Raw genomic sequence first — 19741 nt, 5'->3', positions numbered from 1 at the left:
CTCTACCTGCTCCTTTCCTAGCCACAACAGCTCTCTCCACACAGAGCCGCACTTTTAAGCTGCACCTTAGCCTGAGACGGGGTTCCCTCTGGTAAGGAGCTTCCCCTTCCACCATTTCCAGCCCCACGATCCCCAGTGACCAGATGTCCACTTTGGGGCCGTAGGCTTCTCCTCTCACGACTTCCGGCGCCATCCAGCTGGGAGTGCCGACGCTGGAGCTGCACTTGTCGCGCTCAGGGGTGAGCTGAGCACAGAGGCCAAAGTCAGCTGCGGAGAAAAACAAACCCTGTCAAAGCCAGCTACAACTGGCAAACCCAGCCAAAGGATTGCCCGCTCAAAGCCTGACAAGGCCACGGTGAATCTAGCCGGAAAAGCAGCAGTGCTCTGCTTCCGCGGGGCTGCAGCCAGGGAGATAAGGCACCGGCCACTTCAAAAATGCCCTCACGTTTCACGCGCTGGCCAAGCAGCCCTTCTGGAGAACTGGCAGTTACCCCAGAGCAGCCCCAGAGCGCATCCCGGCAACGCTGCGCCGCACCAAGGATACCCACCCAATTTCACAGATCCGTCCATGCTCACAAGAATGTTGCAGCTTTTGACGTCTCTGTGGATGACTCGGCGGGAATGAAGGAAATGCAGTCCTTGCAGGCACTGAGCGAGAGAGGAGAAAGGGAAAGGTGAAGGTTCAGGACCTGATTGCATCCTGCAAGAAAGGAACGGGCTCGACGAGAGTGGCAGCTTTCTCAGGGACTAGTGAGCCAGGGCGCAGCATCCTAGTGCTGTCAAGAGGAAGAGCTTGCTGCTTCAACACTCTTAGACGAGTGTTCCATCTTTCCAAGCAAAGGCACATCTGAGCTTCCAAAAGCCCCTCCTCCCTTCGGTACGTAGCACGTGCCCTTTGGCTGGGGGGCGTCATGGCAAAGATTTTCTTGGTAGCCTTGTGGCAGCAGAGGAGGAAGCAGCACGTTAGACCAGTTCCAGAATCCCACGCCATCTGGGCTGCACTGCTGTCCTTTGAAGCTGAGGGCATCTCCTTTGCCCTTAGCTTGAAATTCTGCCACCAGCGTGCAGGCTTGGAGCGGCAAGGAATGCAGGATACACAGACAGGCTCCAGGCAAAGCTGGCAAGAGGAAACAAGTGCGACATAGCGAGCGAGCCAGTGAGGCAGCGAGCACGAGCGCCGGAGCACAACGGCAGTACGTAAGAGTGCGAGAACGGAGCCTAGGAAGTGCGGGGACACTGGCAGGCAGTTGGCTTCAGGTGCTCTTTCTTCTCCGTGTCGTGACAGCAACAGCAAAGCAAGGCCGTGAGCAAGAAATCTCTGCTGTTCTTAACCACCAGTTGACAAGGGCCATCCTGTGCAGGCCAGGGGAAGCACAAGTGGCATCCCTCACCTCCCGACAGACAGCGCCTATCTGTCCTTCCTCGAGGTACACTGCCCCGAGTACATCATACAACGTGCCGCCGTCCATGAACTCCATCGCCAGCCAGAGCTCCCCGTCGACCAGGTAGCTGAAAGAAGAAAAGCCCGGCATGGAGAGAGAGGACCTGGGCACAGCCCAGTCACCCGAGGGGCTGACCCAGCTTTTTGGAAGTGCTCTCCAAGCTGCATATGCCAGAAGAGATTATTGCAGACCAAGTGCAACCTCCTCCCCTGCACTGGAGGAGAGAAATCCTAAACAGCTCCATTTTCTGCCAGCAACCAAAGGGGTTTGCCACTTTGGGCTTGCAGTATCCTAAAGGAACGTTGACATGAGAATAGCCCCACCTGTCTAAGTAGGTAACAATATTGGGGTTCCTACTGTCCCTCATGACCACGATTTCATTGACAGCCAGCTCCTCGGACATCTCCTCTTGAAGCGCCATTTTCTTGATGGCCACCTAAAAGGACATTGAGAGACCGTTGACTTGAGAAGGCGCTCGTCGCACGAGATGCCCAGGAACACGCAGCGAGTGCTTGTGCAATGACGCAGCCCAGCTGTGCCAGAGGGCAGAGCTTAGGAGAAGGACCAAAGCCCGTCCCAAATGCCGTCTGCAGGCTGCTGAGCCTAGTCCGTGCTTCAGAGGAGCAGCCTCTGCCGCAGAGATGGAGCGGCCACCCAAAGCTCCAGCCAAGGCTCGCAGCCGCGGCGAAAGCGCTCCAGAGCTGCAAAATCTGCTGGGGGCATTGACACTTTACCTGTTGTCCTGTGCTGGCGTCGAGGGCTTTATAAACAGCTCCAAAACCCCTAGAAAGAAAACAGCAGCAGAAAAAGAAAGCCCTTTAGTCCCTGGCGGTGAAAGCCAGCCTAGGCAGGAGATCTCCCCAGGCTGCCTGGAGCATTTGGAAAACGCCCAGCTGCGGCGCCTCCCCCGCCATTAGCACAACAGCCCAGCAGCCCTCTGCCATGCAGGGTGTCCGGGAGAAAACGGAGGCCCAATGTGAACACCAAGGGCTGCTACAAATCTCCAAGGCACACGCCCGATCGGTTCCGTTCCCAGCCTAAGGGGGACCCTTTGGAAAAACTGGAGAAGAAGAACTTGGAAAACTCTGCCTTGGAGAAGTGTTATCTGCCAGCTCTCGGGTGACAAGGTGCTCTGGTAGGCCGGCATACTGCGGCAGGGGCGGGACATCTTCCAGGCCCTGCTCCTTGCTGCAAGCAAGGCAGACCTTGCCAGCACCAGGTTGTCTTTGATGATGCCTTCTGACTGCTGTGACTGAGCAGTCCTGAGAGGTGGCAGGAAGGTAAAGCCAGAGTCTGACCGTGTTCGCAGCTTGCCTGATGTCACGCTTGACGCTACACCGGCCAGAGACTGGGCCCACGGTTTTGCGTAAGGAGCAGGCGTCAGACTTACCCTCGTCCGAGTTCTTCAAACGCCGAGTATTTCCTCCTCGGCTCGCCCAGACTCACAATGCTCCCTGAAAGACAAAAGCAGTGCAAGGTGCTCACTTTGAAAGGGAGATGCCGCTCCCCAGACGATCCAAGATGCAGCCCCACTGTCGGGAGCTCTGTGCCCTTTGCAGTCACTTGGCTTCCAGCCGCTGAGAACAGCGAGCGGGAGGGCCATCTTCTCCACCTTTCAGCAGCTGGCCTTTCCAAGAAGGACTTCACGGCTTTCAAGCACAGCAGCTCATGTGATAACCCAGAATGATGGGCCTTTGGGAACTGGGCCCTCAGAGCTAAGGAAGGGCCTCCGCAGCCTCTGCACTGGCACCTGCCGCCACCGGCAGGGCCACTTAGGAGAACAACGTGCACCAGTGAGAGGAGGAGTGAGAACAGTCGTAGAAATGGCAGCAGCGGAGAATAGCTGGGGCCCGAGAGCTCCCTGGGGCCCAGTCACCCGCTAGGTGCCAGCCTTCTGCTCAACAGAAACAATCTCTGCTTTTGTCTTTGGCACAGAGGGCAGCCCAGGCAAAGCCAAGCCAGTGCCAGCTGCCCTCGGAGGCAGCGGGAACACGCCGAGCGCTCTCTTGCTGCCTCAAAGCACAGCAACCGGCTCTTGGAGGGAGGCCTAAATGCCTCTGTGACACTAAAGCGAGGAGGAACTTCTGGCGCAGCCAATACAGAGACGCACAGAAAACACGCCGCTCTGGCAGACCGGAAATACACCAGACGTACTCAGTCTCCTCAGGCTCTGCTCCTCTCTCATCTCCAGCTGCTGGGCTGGGCTGCTGGACGAAGTGCTGGCATGTGGGGGAGTGCTGGCTGCTGCAGACCGCGCCGGTGCAGCGGCACGTTGAACGGCAGAGCGCGCGTCAAGAGAGAGCTGGGACAAGAAAGGATTGCCCGTCAGAAAGGTGGTTGGCACAGATACCCCACAGAGCACACGGCCAAAGGAAGGCTGTCGGCCACCGCCAGGCCTCTTTGGCTGGGGGGGTTTTGCATGTGCCCTTCTCAAAGGCAACGGGCAAACCCCGAAGGCTGCTGTGCTACAGCAGCACATGGCCAGGCTCATGCTACATTTTATCGATTTTCTGCAAGACGACTGCAACAAGGTATTGACGAGGTTGCAAAGATACAGAAAGAGGTGGGAGCAGGGCCCCAGAGCCCCGTTGCTTTCCTCCTGCTGTGCTCCCCTGGGCAATGAAGTCACCCTCGAGTGGGCATGGTCGTGTCTGACCAGAAGGCCAGTCTGGTCTACGTTGTGCCTGAAGCTAATTGGTCCCTCCCAGGGGCCAGTGTCTCCTAAGTATCCTGCAAGGCTGTCAACTGCGTCTTTGGACCGTCTCTGGCCGCTGACCACGGGGAGCCTGCAGGGACACCGTGCACCAAGGGGCTCGCTTCTACGCTGGCAACAATTTAAAGGCACAATGCTGCCTCTCATCTGATCCCAAGAGACTTTCTCAGGCCCTCTCAGCGTCCCGGCAAAATGGCGCTCAAATGTGAAAGTTCAGGAGCCATTTGCCAGGGGTCCCTGGCCTGGCTGAAGCAGCACTACGTCATGGCAGGCACACAGCCCCCAGCATCTTCAGGCACGAGCGGCAAGGGCTGGCTCGTCAGAAACTTGAAGCTCGGCCCTGCACCAAAGGCAGTGCCAAGCACAGGTGCCACTTACTGGCTCTGCACGTTCAGGCTGTGGATGGACAACAGATGGAGGCTTCTTGTCATTTGGCTCCTCTTCAGCCTCTTCCTCAGCAAGAGAGGGAGCCAGAGGAGGTGCTGACCCTGCTGGTGAGCCCTGCAGACAGACAGCAGTGAGAGGGACAGGGAGCAGCCAGTCCTTCAGGAGCTGCTTTCTTGTCAGCTCCGGAAGCTGGTTTCTTTTCACCCAGACTAAGGGGAAATCAGAAACTTTGATCAAAGTGGGATTCTGAGTCGTGAAATTCACCCTCTTAAGATGGGCAAATTAGGTGGTGCTCCGTCTTGCTGTGCATTTGATCTTCCACCCTGGCTAGAATCAGCAAGACACCTTTGGCCTGCCACACTTGCCTTTCATCTCTTGAAAGGCTCTTCAATGGAAAATTAGGAAAGAGCCAGTGCTCCCTTTGCTGCTGCTGATGCCAGCACCGACTTGGGCTTTCTTTCCGCCTCTCAGGCTGGCACTCTACACTCTACCGCAACAGGCCAAGCTCACAGCTTGCTGCACAATTCTTACATGCCAGCAAGGTCAGAGGTTCCTTTGCCACTCACCAAAGGACGGGCGTGTCTCCATCCGCGTGTGAGGTGACCTGCAGCGAGCAAGGGAAAAGGAACCAGATGCCATTAGAAAAGTGCCTGTGGCTGGGGAGTCCCACAGGACAAGTCAGTCCCAACAGAGAGCATTTTCCTTTCCCAGCATCCCTCCAGGAGCAACACAAGATTTTTCCCACAGCAAGCAAGAGAACAACAAGGACACGATACTAGGCTCTCTCTACTTTTGTCACTGAAGAAATAGAAACACCATCACAGAAATGCCAAGTGTCCTTTAAGTCAGAGCTTCTGTTCTGCCCAACAGCTCAAGCAGCTTTTTCCTCTTCTCTTTCCTGCAACCTTTCTTTTCGTTTTTTGTTGTTGTTGTTGTTGTTGTTGTTGTTGTTGCTGTTGTTTTATTTGTTTTTTATTTTTTAAAAATAAATTGCATACACTAATTCCCATCAACTTGCTGCAAATGATACCCCGGGAAAGCTTCCACAAAGGGCCCCATAGCTGTGGCGGTTCTCTTCTAAAGCAGCCCAGGAACAGCTCCTGGGTTCAGGAGCAAAGCCTAACCGGTTAGGAGCTTGCACTTCATCGCCCAGGGAATCGCTCTCTTGGCGCACCGTAAAGGGTCACAGCAGAGAGCCAAGGCCTCTAATGGCAGGATTTGGAGCAAAAAAGTGCTTTCCCTCACTCCTGGCCAAGTTTTAGAAGTACTTGTGAGACTCCCTGCCAGCCTGCAATTTGCAGGTTGTCTCGGCTGAAGCAGCAAGCTGAGGAAATGACAGTGTCCAACGCCACGCGCTCTCCCGTGGAGGGAACGCGGCCCCTGCAGGTTACGTTGCAAATACTCTGCACCCGCCAGCGAGTGCAGACACCCCCTTTTTAGCTGATGCTGTTGGCAGGAGCTTTAGCAAAGGAGCGGCATCTTAATGGCACTTTTGCTCCCAAGTCAGCTTCATCACTACAAACAAGCATAAAGAGCAAAGTGAAGCAAACGCCGTGTGATGGCTACCCCCAGGATAAACCTTTACTTACGAGTCAGGTGGGTCAGGAAGTAGCCGGAATACGCCACAGAAAAAACCGTGCAAACCGCGGCACAGACTTGCCCGATCATTCTAGCAGTGCTGTGCGGGTTTGCACACTGAATGCCACCCGGGGGAAAAACCAAGGCTCCTCTCGGGGTGCAGGCCGTCTGCTGAGAACGCCTCAGTCACGAGGGTCCTCCTGCAGCGAGCAAGCCAAAGAGCTGCTCTGGACAACGAGGCCTCGCGCGCACCGGGACAACGTTGCATCGACAGCACTGTGATGCGGCCCGGCTCCCTTGACGTCACAATAGCAGCCGCTCTGGGTCTGTTGGCATAGTTACGCCCAGCAACCAAAATCTTCTGTACAGCTGACGCAAAAGAAAAGCCTGGGAAGATCTCCTCAGTCGTAAAGCAGGAGAAAAAATCCTTACCGTCCATAAGCCAGTGCTCAAGGCATCCCGGGGTAACTCCGAAAATGCACCGATCCAGCAGGGCCCCAAGAAATCCAAGCAAACGTGACTTTTCCTCCCCAAGGCTTTGACTAAAAGCAAGTGTGCTTGTTCCTGCTGGCATCTTTGTTGCTTCTGAAAGCCCTAACTGCTTTGATGACATTTAGGGGACAAAAGAAGCCAAGGAAATCAGTTTCCAGGAGTATTGCAGTGCGCAGTTGCTTCTTGAGCACGTAGGTGCATGCTGACCTTTGCTCTGACTCAGTTTGGAGCCTGACCTCCCTTTCTGACAGGGAGATGTTGGCTTGTCTCCTGACACAAAGCTCCTCTCTTCCTGCTTGCTCTTTCTTTGGCACCTTAACGTTGGACAACGTGCAGAAGAGCTGCGCGCGGATTCTTGGGCTGCCACGCTTTTGTTGTGTTGCAGCTCTGGCAGCAGCCTTCCGGCTACCGCTGTGCGGTGGCCTGCAGGTGCCGAGCCCAAAGAAGGCCTGTTTCAAACAGTCAAAAGCTGCAGCCTCACAGATGTTTGCCCAGGCTCCGTGCTCCCTGTAAGATTCCTTGCAGACATTTGGACGGCCACATCCCAATGAAAATGAGATGCAGTCATTCCCTTCTCTGTCAAAAGCTCCAGTTAAAGCCAGGAGCCAGCTCGAAAGAGGAGAGAAAGTACTGAGTGGGAGAGGGAAACGAGTGCATGCAGCTCCTCTGGAAACCAACTCTGCTTGCCCGTGCAATAACGGCTCCGGGCTTAGCTTGCTTTTCTGGTGACTCAGCACAGACACGTCCTGTCTGCTGGTGGACAAGTGCTGCAGTGTCTTTGAGGAGCTTCACACTGGGCTCTTCACACTTCGCATGCTGCGGGTGGCATTTGAAAATCGATGCAATGGCTGAAAGGCCCAGCTGCACCTTGAAATTCTGTTGCTGAAAAACTGCAGTAATTTACCAGGATAATTCCCCCAATTTGAAAGCGTCTCGTTTTCCCCATCTCCTAGACAGCTCACATCAACCAGCCAGTTGTGGAGCTTACAGAAGGAAGAATGACACCTTAGCAGGGAAAGCCGAGTGTAGGCCCTCGGACTCCCTTGAGCAGAGCGCGTTAAGTGCCCCAAAAGGACCAGAGAGGGAAGCGTTTGGGGGACGTGCCGTTTCAGCCCTCCTTGGCTCTTCGATGCCCCGTGAGCGCCAGGAAAGGGGAACAAGCGGGGCCTGCTCCCTCCTCCTGCCGCGCCGTGAGGGGCGGCTGGCGCTGGGGGATGCCAGGGCACGGGGGGCGGGTGGGGGGGGGGGGCAACATCTGCGCAGGGCGGGCGGGGCGGCAGAGGCCACGGGGCGCGGGGGGCGGGGCAGGGCCCCTCTGCGAGGGGGGAGAGCCTTGGGCCGCTGGGAAGCAGCGCAAAGCCATCAACGGGACAGCCCGTCCAGAGCGCACGGCTTCGAAGGCGCTGTCCAGCTTAGGCACAGCGTGGCAAGGAAGGGAATCTTCCAGGGCTCTGGAGGTTTTACAGTTTTTTATTGCCAGTCCTGCTGAAACCAAGGGCTGAAACCAAGGGTCTTCCAGCTACTTCTTCATCTTCATCTTCATCTTCGTCTTCGTCTTCATCTTCATCATTCTGTCCTCCTGGTGACCTGTTCAGGCTGACAGCTCATGCCTGGTCCAGTTCTGCTGAGTCCCAGCTTTTTCTTTCATAGCTTAATCATCAGTATGGCGATTCGTCCATTTCTACCTCAAGGATAATTCTCAGCTCCCCTACATCAGCAATACTCTACTCTTAGCTAAACAATGCTCCATTAATGAAGCTTTCTGGGGTCTAGAGTCCTAACTGAAACCAGCTAAGCTAAGAAAATCTCAAAACTATAAACTTCCTAACTACGGAACAGCTCATTCTAAAACTCAGGGGATGGCCGCCGAATCTTCTCCTAAACACGGTACATCCCCTCGTCGCTCCTCTGAGCTGGCGGGGCAGCAAGGCCTCCTCAGGCGCAAGCGTCTCCTCTCCAGTCTTCCTGCACTTGCTTGGCTGAGATGATCAGAGCAGCCAGGCTGGAGGCAGGATCGCCTGAGGTCACAAAAGGATGCTGCCCAAAGGAAAAACAAAACCAAAAAGAACCATTACTTCCCAAGATCGCGTCCAACAGGCTCAAGCAGGGTTCCTCTGCTACCAGGAAGACGCACAAAGAGGACCGAGGGCACCATCTGCCCCTCCGCCTTCCGGTCCCGGACCTGTCTCGCCCAGGCCCACGTGGGCCCCAGTCCTCTTTGGCCCTTCACGCAGGCGTCCACAGCTCGCAGGGCTTTTTGCCGCTTTGCTTTTTCTTACCTTCAGGAGTTCCTGGGCAGACCAGCGCCTGTCCTCATCTGTCTGCAGGCAGCAGCGGAGAAAGTCGCGCAGGAGAGCCGAGTGCTGCCTGGGGTTTTGCAGTTTTGGGGCCCCGTTCCTTTCTATCAGTTCTAAAACCTACAAAAAAGGGAAGAGGACACTCTACCTGCTCCTTTCCTAGCCACAACAGCTCTCTCCACACAGAGCCGCACTTTTAAGCTGCACCTTAGCCTGAGACGGGGTTCCCTCTGGTAAGGAGCTTCCCCTTCCACCATTTCCAGCCCCACGATCCCCAGTGACCAGATGTCCACTTTGGGGCCGTAGGCTTCTCCTCTCACGACTTCCGGCGCCATCCAGCTGGGAGTGCCGACGCTGGAGCTGCACTTGTCGCGCTCAGGGGTGAGCTGAGCACAGAGGCCAAAGTCAGCTGCGGAGAAAAACAAACCCTGTCAAAGCCAGCTACAACTGGCAAACCCAGCCAAAGGATTGCCCGCTCAAAGCCTGACAAGGCCACGGTGAATCTAGCCGGAAAAGCAGCAGTGCTCTGCTTCCGCGGGGCTGCAGCCAGGGAGATAAGGCACTGGCCACTTCAAAAATGCCCTCACGTTTCACGCGCTGGCCAAGCAGCCCTTCTGGAGAACTGGCAGTTACCCCAGAGCAGCCCCAGAGCGCATCCCGGCAACGCTGCGCCGCACCAAGGATACCCACCCAATTTCACAGATCCGTCCATGCTCACAAGAATGTTGCAGCTTTTGACGTCTCTGTGGATGACTCGGCGGGAATGAAGGAAATGCAGTCCTTGCAGGCACTGAGCGAGAGAGGAGAAAGGGAAAGGTGAAGGTTCAGGACCTGATTGCATCCTGCAAGAAAGGAACGGGCTCGACGAGAGTGGCAGCTTTCTCAGGGACTAGTGAGCCAGGGCGCAGCATCCTAGTGCTGTCAAGAGGAAGAGCTTGCTGCTTCAACACTCTTAGACGAGTGTTCCATCTTTCCAAGCAAAGGCACATCTGAGCTTCCAAAAGCCCCTCCTCCCTTCGGTACGTAGCACGTGCCCTTTGGCTGGGGGGCGTCATGGCAAAGATTTTCTTGGTAGCCTTGTGGCAGCAGAGGAGGAAGCAGCACGTTAGACCAGTTCCAGAATCCCACGCCATCTGGGCTGCACTGCTGTCCTTTGAAGCTGAGGGCATCTCCTTTGCCCTTAGCTTGAAATTCTGCCACCAGCGTGCAGGCTTGGAGCGGCAAGGAATGCAGGATACACAGACAGGCTCCAGGCAAAGCTGGCAAGAGGAAACAAGTGCGACACAGCGAGCGAGCCAGTGAGGCAGCGAGCACGAGCGCCGGAGCACAACGGCAGTACGTAAGAGTGCGAGAACGGAGCCTAGGAAGTGCGGGGACACTGGCAGGCAGTTGGCTTCAGGTGCTCTTTCTTCTCCGTGTCGTGACAGCAACAGCAAAGCAAGGCCGTGAGCAAGAAATCTCTGCTGTTCTTAACCACCAGTTGACAAGGGCCATCCTGTGCAGGCCAGGGGAAGCACAAGTGGCATCCCTCACCTCCCGACAGACAGCGCCTATCTGTCCTTCCTCGAGGTACACTGCCCCGAGTACATCATACAACGTGCCGCCGTCCATGAACTCCATCGCCAGCCAGAGCTCCCCGTCGACCAGGTAGCTGAAAGAAGAAAAGCCCGGCATGGAGAGAGAGGACCTGGGCACAGCCCAGTCACCCGAGGGGCTGACCCAGCTTTTTGGAAGTGCTCTCCAAGCTGCATATGCCAGAAGAGATTATTGCAGACCAAGTGCAACCTCCTCCCCTGCACTGGAGGAGAGAAATCCTAAACAGCTCCATTTTCTGCCAGCAACCAAAGGGGTTTGCCACTTTGGGCTTGCAGTATCCTAAAGGAACGTTGACATGAGAATAGCCCCACCTGTCTAAGTAGGTAACAATATTGGGGTTCCTACTGTCCCTCATGACCACGATTTCATTGACAGCCAGCTCCTCGGACATCTCCTCTTGAAGCGCCATTTTCTTGATGGCCACCTAAAAGGACATTGAGAGACCGTTGACTTGAGAAGGCGCTCGTCGCACGAGATGCCCAGGAACACGCAGCGAGTGCTTGTGCAATGACGCAGCCCAGCTGTGCCAGAGGGCAGAGCTTAGGAGAAGGACCAAAGCCCGTCCCAAATGCCGTCTGCAGGCTGCTGAGCCTAGTCCGTGCTTCAGAGGAGCAGCCTCTGCCGCAGAGATGGAGCGGCCACCCAAAGCTCCAGCCAAGGCTCGCAGCCGCGGCGAAAGCGCTCCAGAGCTGCAAAATCTGCTGGGGGCATTGACACTTTACCTGTTGTCCTGTGCTGGCGTCGAGGGCTTTATAAACAGCTCCAAAACCCCTAGAAAGAAAACAGCAGCAGAAAAAGAAAGCCCTTTAGTCCCTGGCGGTGAAAGCCAGCCTAGGCAGGAGATCTCCCCAGGCTGCCTGGAGCATTTGGAAAACGCCCAGCTGCGGCGCCTCCCCCGCCATTAGCACAACAGCCCAGCAGCCCTCTGCCATGCAGGGTGTCCGGGAGAAAACGGAGGCCCAATGTGAACACCAAGGGCTGCTACAAATCTCCAAGGCACACGCCCGATCGGTTCCGTTCCCAGCCTAAGGGGGACCCTTTGGAAAAACTGGAGAAGAAGAACTTGGAAAACTCTGCCTTGGAGAAGTGTTATCTGCCAGCTCTCGGGTGACAAGGTGCTCTGGTAGGCCGGCATACTGCGGCAGGGGCGGGACATCTTCCAGGCCCTGCTCCTTGCTGCAAGCAAGGCAGACCTTGCCAGCACCAGGTTGTCTTTGATGATGCCTTCTGACTGCTGTGACTGAGCAGTCCTGAGAGGTGGCAGGAAGGTAAAGCCAGAGTCTGACCGTGTTCGCAGCTTGCCTGATGTCACGCTTGACGCTACACCGGCCAGAGACTGGGCCCACGGTTTTGCGTAAGGAGCAGGCGTCAGACTTACCCTCGTCCGAGTTCTTCAAACGCCGAGTATTTCCTCCTCGGCTCGCCCAGACTCACAATGCTCCCTGAAAGACAAAAGCAGTGCAAGGTGCTCACTTTGAAAGGGAGATGCCGCTCCCCAGACGATCCAAGATGCAGCCCCACTGTCGGGAGCTCTGTGCCCTTTGCAGTCACTTGGCTTCCAGCCGCTGAGAACAGCGAGCGGGAGGGCCATCTTCTCCACCTTTCAGCAGCTGGCCTTTCCAAGAAGGACTTCACGGCTTTCAAGCACAGCAGCTCATGTGATAACCCAGAACGATGGGCCTTTGGGAACTGGGCCCTCAGAGCTAAGGAAGGGCCTCCGCAGCCTCTGCACTGGCACCTGCCGCCACCGGCAGGGCCACTTAGGAGAACAACGTGCACCAGTGAGAGGAGGAGTGAGAACAGTCGTAGAAATGGCAGCAGCGGAGAATAGCTGGGGCCCGAGAGCTCCCTGGGGCCCAGTCACCCGCTAGGTGCCAGCCTTCTGCTCAACAGAAACAACCTCTGCTTTTGTCTTTGGCACAGAGGGCAGCCCAGGCAAAGCCAAGCCAGTGCCAGCTGCCCTCGGAGGCAGCGGGAACACGCCGAGCGCTCTCTTGCTGCCTCAAAGCACAGCAACCGGCTCTTGGAGGGAGGCCTAAATGCCTCTGTGACACTAAAGCGAGGAGGAACTTCTGGCGCAGCCAATACAGAGACGCACAGAAAACACGCCGCTCTGGCAGACCGGAAATACACCAGACGTACTCAGTCTCCTCAGGCTCTGCTCCTCTCTCATCTCCAGCTGCTGGGCTGGGCTGCTGGACGAAGTGCTGGCATGTGGGGGAGTGCTGGCTGCTGCAGACCGCGCCGGTGCAGCGGCACGTTGAACGGCAGAGCGCGCGTCAAGAGAGAGCTGGGACAAGAAAGGATTGCCCGTCAGAAAGGTGGTTGGCACAGATACCCCACAGAGCACACGGCCAAAGGAAGGCTGTCGGCCACCGCCAGGCCTCTTTGGCTGGGGGGGTTTTGCATGTGCCCTTCTCAAAGGCAACGGGCAAACCCCGAAGGCTGCTGTGCTACAGCAGCACATGGCCAGGCTCATGCTACATTTTATCGATTTTCTGCAAGACGACTGCAACAAGGTATTGACGAGGTTGCAAAGATACAGAAAGAGGTGGGAGCAGGGCCCCAGAGCCCCGTTGCTTTCCTCCTGCTGTGCTCCCCTGGGCAATGAAGTCACCCTCGAGTGGGCATGGTCGTGTCTGACCAGAAGGCCAGTCTGGTCTACGTTGTGCCTGAAGCTAATTGGTCCCTCCCAGGGGCCAGTGTCTCCTAAGTATCCTGCAAGGCTGTCAACTGCGTCTTTGGACCGTCTCTGGCCGCTGACCACGGGGAGCCTGCAGGGACACCGTGCACCAAGGGGCTCGCTTCTACGCTGGCAACAATTTAAAGGCACAATGCTGCCTCTCATCTGATCCCAAGAGACTTTCTCAGGCCCTCTCAGCGTCCCGGCAAAATGGCGCTCAAATGTGAAAGTTCAGGAGCCATTTGCCAGGGGTCCCTGGCCTGGCTGAAGCAGCACTACGTCATGGCAGGCACACAGCCCCCAGCATCTTCAGGCACGAGCGGCAAGGGCTGGCTCGTCAGAAACTTGAAGCTCGGCCCTGCACCAAAGGCAGTGCCAAGCACAGGTGCCACTTACTGGCTCTGCACGTTGAGGCTGTGGATGGACAACAGATGGAGGCTTCTTGTCATTTGGCTCCTCTTCAGCCTCTTCCTCAGCAAGAGAGGGAGCCAGAGGAGGTGCTGACCCTGCTGGTGAGCCCTGCAGACAGACAGCAGTGAGAGGGACAGGGAGCAGCCAGTCCTTCAGGAGCTGCTTTCTTGTCAGCTCCGGAAGCTGGTTTCTTTTCACCCAGACTAAGGGGAAATCAGAAACTTTGATCAAAGTGGGATTCTGAGTCGTGAAATTCACCCTCTTAAGATGGGCAAATTAGGTGGTGCTCCGTCTTGCTGTGCATTTGATCTTCCACCCTGGCTAGAATCAGCAAGACACCTTTGGCCTGCCACACTTGCCTTTCATCTCTTGAAAGGCTCTTCAATGGAAAATTAGGAAAGAGCCAGTGCTCCCTTTGCTGCTGCTGATGCCAGCACCGACTTGGGCTTTCTTTCCGCCTCTCAGGCTGGCACTCTACACTCTACCGCAACAGGCCAAGCTCACAGCTTGCTGCACAATTCTTACATGCCAGCAAGGTCAGAGGTTCCTTTGCCACTCACCAAAGGACGGGCGTGTCTCCATCCGCGTGTGAGGTGACCTGCAGCGAGCAAGGGAAAAGGAACCAGATGCCATTAGAAAAGTGCCTGTGGCTGGGGAGTCCCACAGGACAAGTCAGTCCCAACAGAGAGCATTTTCCTTTCCCAGCATCCCTCCAGGAGCAACACAAGATTTTTCCCACAGCAAGCAAGAGAACAACAAGGACACGATACTAGGCTCTCTCTACTTTTGTCACTGAAGAAATAGAAACACCATCACAGAAATGCCAAGTGTCCTTTAAGTCAGAGCTTCTGTTCTGCCCAACAGCTCAAGCAGCTTTTTCCTCTTCTCTTTCCTGCAACCTTTCTTTTCGTTTTTTGTTGTTGTTGTTGTTGTTGTTGTTGTTGTTGCTGTTGTTTTATTTGTTTTTTATTTTTTAAAAATAAATTGCATACACTAATTCCCATCAACTTGCTGCAAATGATACCCCGGGAAAGCTTCCACAAAGGGCCCCATAGCTGTGGCGGTTCTCTTCTAAAGCAGCCCAGGAACAGCTCCTGGGTTCAGGAGCAAAGCCTAACCGGTTAGGAGCTTGCACTTCATCGCCCAGGGAATCGCTCTCTTGGCGCACCGTAAAGGGTCACAGCAGAGAGCCAAGGCCTCTAATGGCAGGATTTGGAGCAAAAAAGTGCTTTCCCTCACTCCTGGCCAAGTTTTAGAAGTACTTGTGAGACTCCCTGCCAGCCTGCAATTTGCAGGTTGTCTCGGCTGAAGCAGCAAGCTGAGGAAATGACAGTGTCCAACGCCACGCGCTCTCCCGTGGAGGGAACGCGGCCCCTGCAGGTTACGTTGCAAATACTCTGCACCCGCCAGCGAGTGCAGACACCCCCTTTTTAGCTGATGCTGTTGGCAGGAGCTTTAGCAAAGGAGCGGCATCTTAATGGCACTTTTGCTCCCAAGTCAGCTTCATCACTACAAACAAGCATAAAGAGCAAAGTGAAGCAAACGCCGTGTGATGGCTACCCCCAGGATAAACCTTTACTTACGAGTCAGGTGGGTCAGGAAGTAGCCGGAATACGCCACAGAAAAAACCGTGCAAACCGCGGCACAGACTTGCCCGATCATTCTAGCAGTGCTGTGCGGGTTTGCACACTGAATGCCACCCGGGGGAAAAACCAAGGCTCCTCTCGGGGTGCAGGCCGTCTGCTGAGAACGCCTCAGTCACGAGGGTCCTCCTGCAGCGAGCAAGCCAAAGAGCTGCTCTGGACAACGAGGCCTCGCGCGCACCGGGACAACGTTGCATCGACAGCACTGTGATGCGGCCCGGCTCCCTTGACGTCACAATAGCAGCCGCTCTGGGTCTGTTGGCATAGTTACGCCCAGCAACCAAAATCTTCTGTACAGCTGACGCAAAAGAAAAGCCTGGGAAGATCTCCTCAGTCGTAAAGCAGGAGAAAAAATCCTTACCGTCCATAAGCCAGTGCTCAAGGCATCCCGGGGTAACTCCGAAAATGCACCGATCCAGCAGGGCCCCAAGAAATCCAAGCAAACGTGACTTTTCCTCCCCAAGGCTTTGACTAAAAGCAAGTGTGCTTGTTCCTGCTGGCATCTTTGTTGCTTCTGAAAGCCCTAACTGCTTTGATGACATTTAGGGGACAAAAGAAGCCAAGGAAATCAGTTTCCAGGAGTATTGCAGTGCGCAGTTGCTTCTTGAGCACGTAGGTGCATGCTGACCTTTGCTCTGACTCAGTTTGGAGCCTGACCTCCCTTTCTGACAGGGAGATGTTGGCTTGTCTCCTGACACAAAGCTCCTCTCTTCCTGCTTGCTCTTTCTTTGGCACCTTAACGTTGGACAACGTGCAGAAGAGCTGCGCGCGGATTCTTGGGCTGCCACGCTTTTGTTGTGTTGCAGCTCTGGCAGCAGCCTTCCGGCTACCGCTGTGCGGTGGCCTGCAGGTGCCGAGCCCAAAGAAGGCCTGTTTCAAACAGTCAAAAGCTGCAGCCTCACAGATGTTTGCCCAGGCTCCGTGCTCCCTGTAAGATTCCTTGCAGACATTTGGACGGCCACATCCCAATGAAAATGAGATGCAGTCATTCCCTTCTCTGTCAAAAGCTCCAGTTAAAGCCAGGAGCCAGCTCGAAAGAGGAGAGAAAGTACTGAGTGGGAGAGGGAAACGAGTGCATGCAGCTCCTCTGGAAACCAACTCTGCTTGCCCGTGCAATAACGGCTCCGGGCTTAGCTTGCTTTTCTGGTGACTCAGCACAGACACGTCCTGTCTGCTGGTGGACAAGTGCTGCAGTGTCTTTGAGGAGCTTCACACTGGGCTCTTCACACTTCGCATGCTGCGGGTGGCATTTGAAAATCGATGCAATGGCTGAAAGGCCCAGCTGCACCTTGAAATTCTGTTGCTGAAAAACTGCAGTAATTTACCAGGATAATTCCCCCAATTTGAAAGCGTCTCGTTTTCCCCATCTCCTAGACAGCTCACATCAACCAGCCAGTTGTGGAGCTTACAGAAGGAAGAATGACACCTTAGCAGGGAAAGCCGAGTGTAGGCCCTCGGACTCCCTTGAGCAGAGCGCGTTAAGTGCCCCAAAAGGACCAGAGAGGGAAGCGTTTGGGGGACGTGCCGTTTCAGCCCTCCTTGGCTCTTCGATGCCCCGTGAGCGCCAGGAAAGGGGAACAAGCGGGGCCTGCTCCCTCCTCCTGCCGCGCCGTGAGGGGCGGCTGGCGCTGGGGGATGCCAGGGCACGGGGGGCGGGTGGGGGGGGGGGGCAACATCTGCGCAGGGCGGGCGGGGCGGCAGAGGCCACGGGGCGCGGGGGGCGGGGCAGGGCCCCTCTGCGAGGGGGGAGAGCCTTGGGCCGCTGGGAAGCAGCGCAAAGCCATCAACGGGACAGCCCGTCCAGAGCGCACGGCTTCGAAGGCGCTGTCCAGCTTAGGCACAGCGTGGCAAGGAAGGGAATCTTCCAGGGCTCTGGAGGTTTTACAGTTTTTTATTGCCAGTCCTGCTGAAACCAAGGGCTGAAACCAAGGGTCTTCCAGCTACTTCTTCATCTTCATCTTCATCTTCGTCTTCGTCTTCATCTTCATCATTCTGTCCTCCTGGTGACCTGTTCAGGCTGACAGCTCATGCCTGGTCCAGTTCTGCTGAGTCCCAGCTTTTTCTTTCATAGCTTAATCATCAGTATGGCGATTCGTCCATTTCTACCTCAAGGATAATTCTCAGCTCCCCTACATCAGCAATACTCTACTCTTAGCTAAACAATGCTCCATTAATGAAGCTTTCTGGGGTCTAGAGTCCTAACTGAAACCAGCTAAGCTAAGAAAATCTCAAAACTATAAACTTCCTAACTACGGAACAGCTCATTCTAAAACTCAGGGGATGGCCGCCGAATCTTCTCCTAAACACGGTACATCCCCTCGTCGCTCCTCTGAGCTGGCGGGGCAGCAAGGCCTCCTCAGGCGCAAGCGTCTCCTCTCCAGTCTTCCTGCACTTGCTTGGCTGAGATGATCAGAGCAGCCAGGCTGGAGGCAGGATCGCCTGAGGTCACAAAAGGATGCTGCCCAAAGGAAAAACAAAACCAAAAAGAACCATTACTTCCCAAGATCGCGTCCAACAGGCTCAAGCAGGGTTCCTCTGCTACCAGGAAGACGCACAAAGAGGACCGAGGGCACCATCTGCCCCTCCGCCTTCCGGTCCCGGACCTGTCTCGCCCAGGCCCACGTGGGCCCCAGTCCTCTTTGGCCCTTCACGCAGGCGTCCACAGCTCGCAGGGCTTTTTGCCGCTTTGCTTTTTCTTACCTTCAGGAGTTCCTGGGCAGACCAGCGCCTGTCCTCATCTGTCTGCAGGCAGCAGCGGAGGAATTCGCGCAGGAGAGCCGAGTGCTGCCTGGGGTTTTGCAGTTTTGGGGCCCCGTTCCTTTCTATCAGTTCTAAAACCTACAAAAAAGGGAAGAGGACACTCTACCTGCTCCTTTCCTAGCCACAACAGCTCTCTCCACACAGAGCCGCACTTTTAAGCTGCACCTTAGCCTGAGACGGGGTTCCCTCTGGTAAGGAGCTTCCCCTTCCACCATTTCCAGCCCCACGATCCCCAGTGACCAGATGTCCACTTTGGGGCCGTAGGCTTCTCCTCTCACGACTTCCGGCGCCATCCAGCTGGGAGTGCCGACGCTGGAGCTGCACTTGTCGCGCTCAGGGGTGAGCTGAGCACAGAGGCCAAAGTCAGCTGCGGAGAAAAACAAACCCTGTCAAAGCCAGCTACAACTGGCAAACCCAGCCAAAGGGTTGCCCGCTCAAAGCCTGACAAGGCCACGGTGAATCTAGCCGGAAAAGCAGCAGTGCTCTGCTTCCGCGGGGCTGCAGCCAGGGAGATAAGGCACTGGCCACTTCAAAAATGCCCTCACGTTTCACGCGCTGGCCAAGCAGCGCTTCTGGAGAACTGGCAGTTACCCCAGAGCAGCCCCAGAGCGCATCCCGGCAACGCTGCGCCGCACCAAGGATACCCACCCAATTTCACAGATCCGTCCATGCTCACAAGAATGTTGCAGCTTTTGACATCTCTGTGGATGACTCGGCGGGAATGAAGGAAATGCAGTCCTTGCAGGCACTGAGCGAGAGAGGAGAAAGGGAAAGGTGAAGGTTCAGGACCTGATTGCATCCTGCAAGAAAGGAACGGGCTCGACGAGAGTGGCAGCTTTCTCAGGGACTAGTGAGCCAGGGCACAGCATCCTAGTGCTGTCAAGAGGAAGAGCTTGCTGCTTCAACACTCTTAGACGAGTGTTCCATCTTTCCAAGCAAAGGCACATCTGAGCTTCCAAAAGCCCCTCCTCCCTTCGGTACGTAGCACGTGCCCTTTGGCTGGGGGGCGTCATGGCAAAGATTTTCTTGGTAGCCTTGTGGCAGCAGAGGAGGAAGCAGCACGTTAGACCAGTTCCAGAATCCAACGCCATCTGGGCTGCAATGCTATCCTTTGAAGCCGGGACCGCAGGGCCGGGGCGGGGCCCGGAGGGGCCGGTGCCGCTGAGGGGCCGTGGGGGCAGCAGAGCGGGAGCGGCGGCGGCGGGGCGATCGAGGGGAGTGGGCTGTGCTGGGGGAGTGACCCCCGGCGAGGGAGTGACCGGCCCCCGGCGGGGGACTGACAGAGCCCCGTTGAAGCAGTGGCCCGGGGCGTGTGGGTGGGTGTTTTCCTTCCTTACCGTGTGTGGGATCGGGCCTGGAAGGGAGCCAGCCGTGTGGGCAAAGGGGAGCGGCGAGCTGCCTTCCCCTCACATCGCTTCTGAAAAGAAGCCTACGGGCTGCTAGAGGGAGAGGCCTTCAAATGAGACAGTGGGGATTCGGATTGCATATTAAATTTTTTTTTTTGCTGTTGGGGTGGTCAGGCGTTGGCACAGGTTGCCCAGGGCGGTGGTTGTTGCAGAGGGTACGGTAAGGCTCAGTCAATGTCCAGAGAATGGATCAGGGTGGCGGCGTTGATGCACGTCGAGCCGGGAAGTCAGTCCGTAGTCCAGATTATAGGATGGTGATCTTTACCATAAGAAGTGTTTGATCAGACTGAAAGAAAGCTGTAGTGCATGTTGCACAGAGAGAATCAGGCGCTG

The 19741-nt window shown here is 55.9% G+C and overlaps 2 protein-coding genes and 3 long non-coding RNA genes across 5 annotated transcripts; all 5 read right to left on the bottom strand.

Annotated features, from left to right (window-relative positions):
• Window positions 1-2: 2 nt before the first annotated feature.
• On the bottom strand, window positions 3-6360 carry LOC125318747 (serine/threonine-protein kinase PAK 3-like). Its single transcript, XM_048289678.1, has 11 exons — window positions 6132-6360; window positions 5109-5146; window positions 4534-4656; window positions 3597-3744; window positions 2833-2896; window positions 2177-2225; window positions 1766-1878; window positions 1392-1509; window positions 549-648; window positions 66-267; window positions 3-6 (listed from the first exon to the last, which is right to left on the bottom strand). The coding sequence occupies exons 1-11, from the start codon at window positions 6208-6210 to the stop codon at window positions 3-5; spliced, it is 1038 nt and encodes a 345-aa protein (XP_048145635.1). The 5' UTR covers window positions 6211-6360.
• A 1706-nt stretch (window positions 6361-8066) lies between these two features.
• LOC125318861 lies at window positions 8067-9034 on the bottom strand. The gene is made up of 2 exons (XR_007200528.1): window positions 8892-9034; window positions 8067-8649 (listed from the first exon to the last, which is right to left on the bottom strand). It is a non-coding gene; the product is annotated as an uncharacterized LOC125318861 (long non-coding RNA).
• Window positions 9035-9053: 19 nt separating this feature from the next.
• LOC125318746 (serine/threonine-protein kinase PAK 3-like) lies at window positions 9054-12999 on the bottom strand. The gene is made up of 8 exons (XM_048289677.1): window positions 12648-12999; window positions 11884-11947; window positions 11228-11276; window positions 10817-10929; window positions 10443-10560; window positions 9600-9699; window positions 9117-9318; window positions 9054-9057 (listed from the first exon to the last, which is right to left on the bottom strand). Exons 1-8 carry the CDS (start codon window positions 12982-12984, stop codon window positions 9054-9056), a joined length of 987 nt encoding a protein of 328 aa, XP_048145634.1. The 5' UTR covers window positions 12985-12999.
• A 613-nt stretch (window positions 13000-13612) lies between these two features.
• LOC125318860 lies at window positions 13613-15411 on the bottom strand. The gene is made up of 3 exons (XR_007200527.1): window positions 15183-15411; window positions 14160-14197; window positions 13613-13707 (listed from the first exon to the last, which is right to left on the bottom strand). It is a non-coding gene; the product is annotated as an uncharacterized LOC125318860 (long non-coding RNA).
• A 1706-nt stretch (window positions 15412-17117) lies between these two features.
• LOC125318669 lies at window positions 17118-18002 on the bottom strand. Its single transcript, XR_007200478.1, has 2 exons — window positions 17943-18002; window positions 17118-17700 (listed from the first exon to the last, which is right to left on the bottom strand). It is a non-coding gene; the product is annotated as an uncharacterized LOC125318669 (long non-coding RNA).
• Between the last annotated feature and the right edge of the window lie 1739 nt (window positions 18003-19741).

This window comes from Corvus hawaiiensis, chromosome 31 (genome assembly GCF_020740725.1).
Source record: "Corvus hawaiiensis isolate bCorHaw1 chromosome 31, bCorHaw1.pri.cur, whole genome shotgun sequence".
In the NCBI taxonomy this organism is placed as follows: domain Eukaryota; kingdom Metazoa; phylum Chordata; class Aves; order Passeriformes; family Corvidae; genus Corvus; species Corvus hawaiiensis.
The sequence above is the reverse complement of the archived record's forward strand: the minus strand, read 5'-3'. Positions and strand labels throughout refer to the sequence as shown.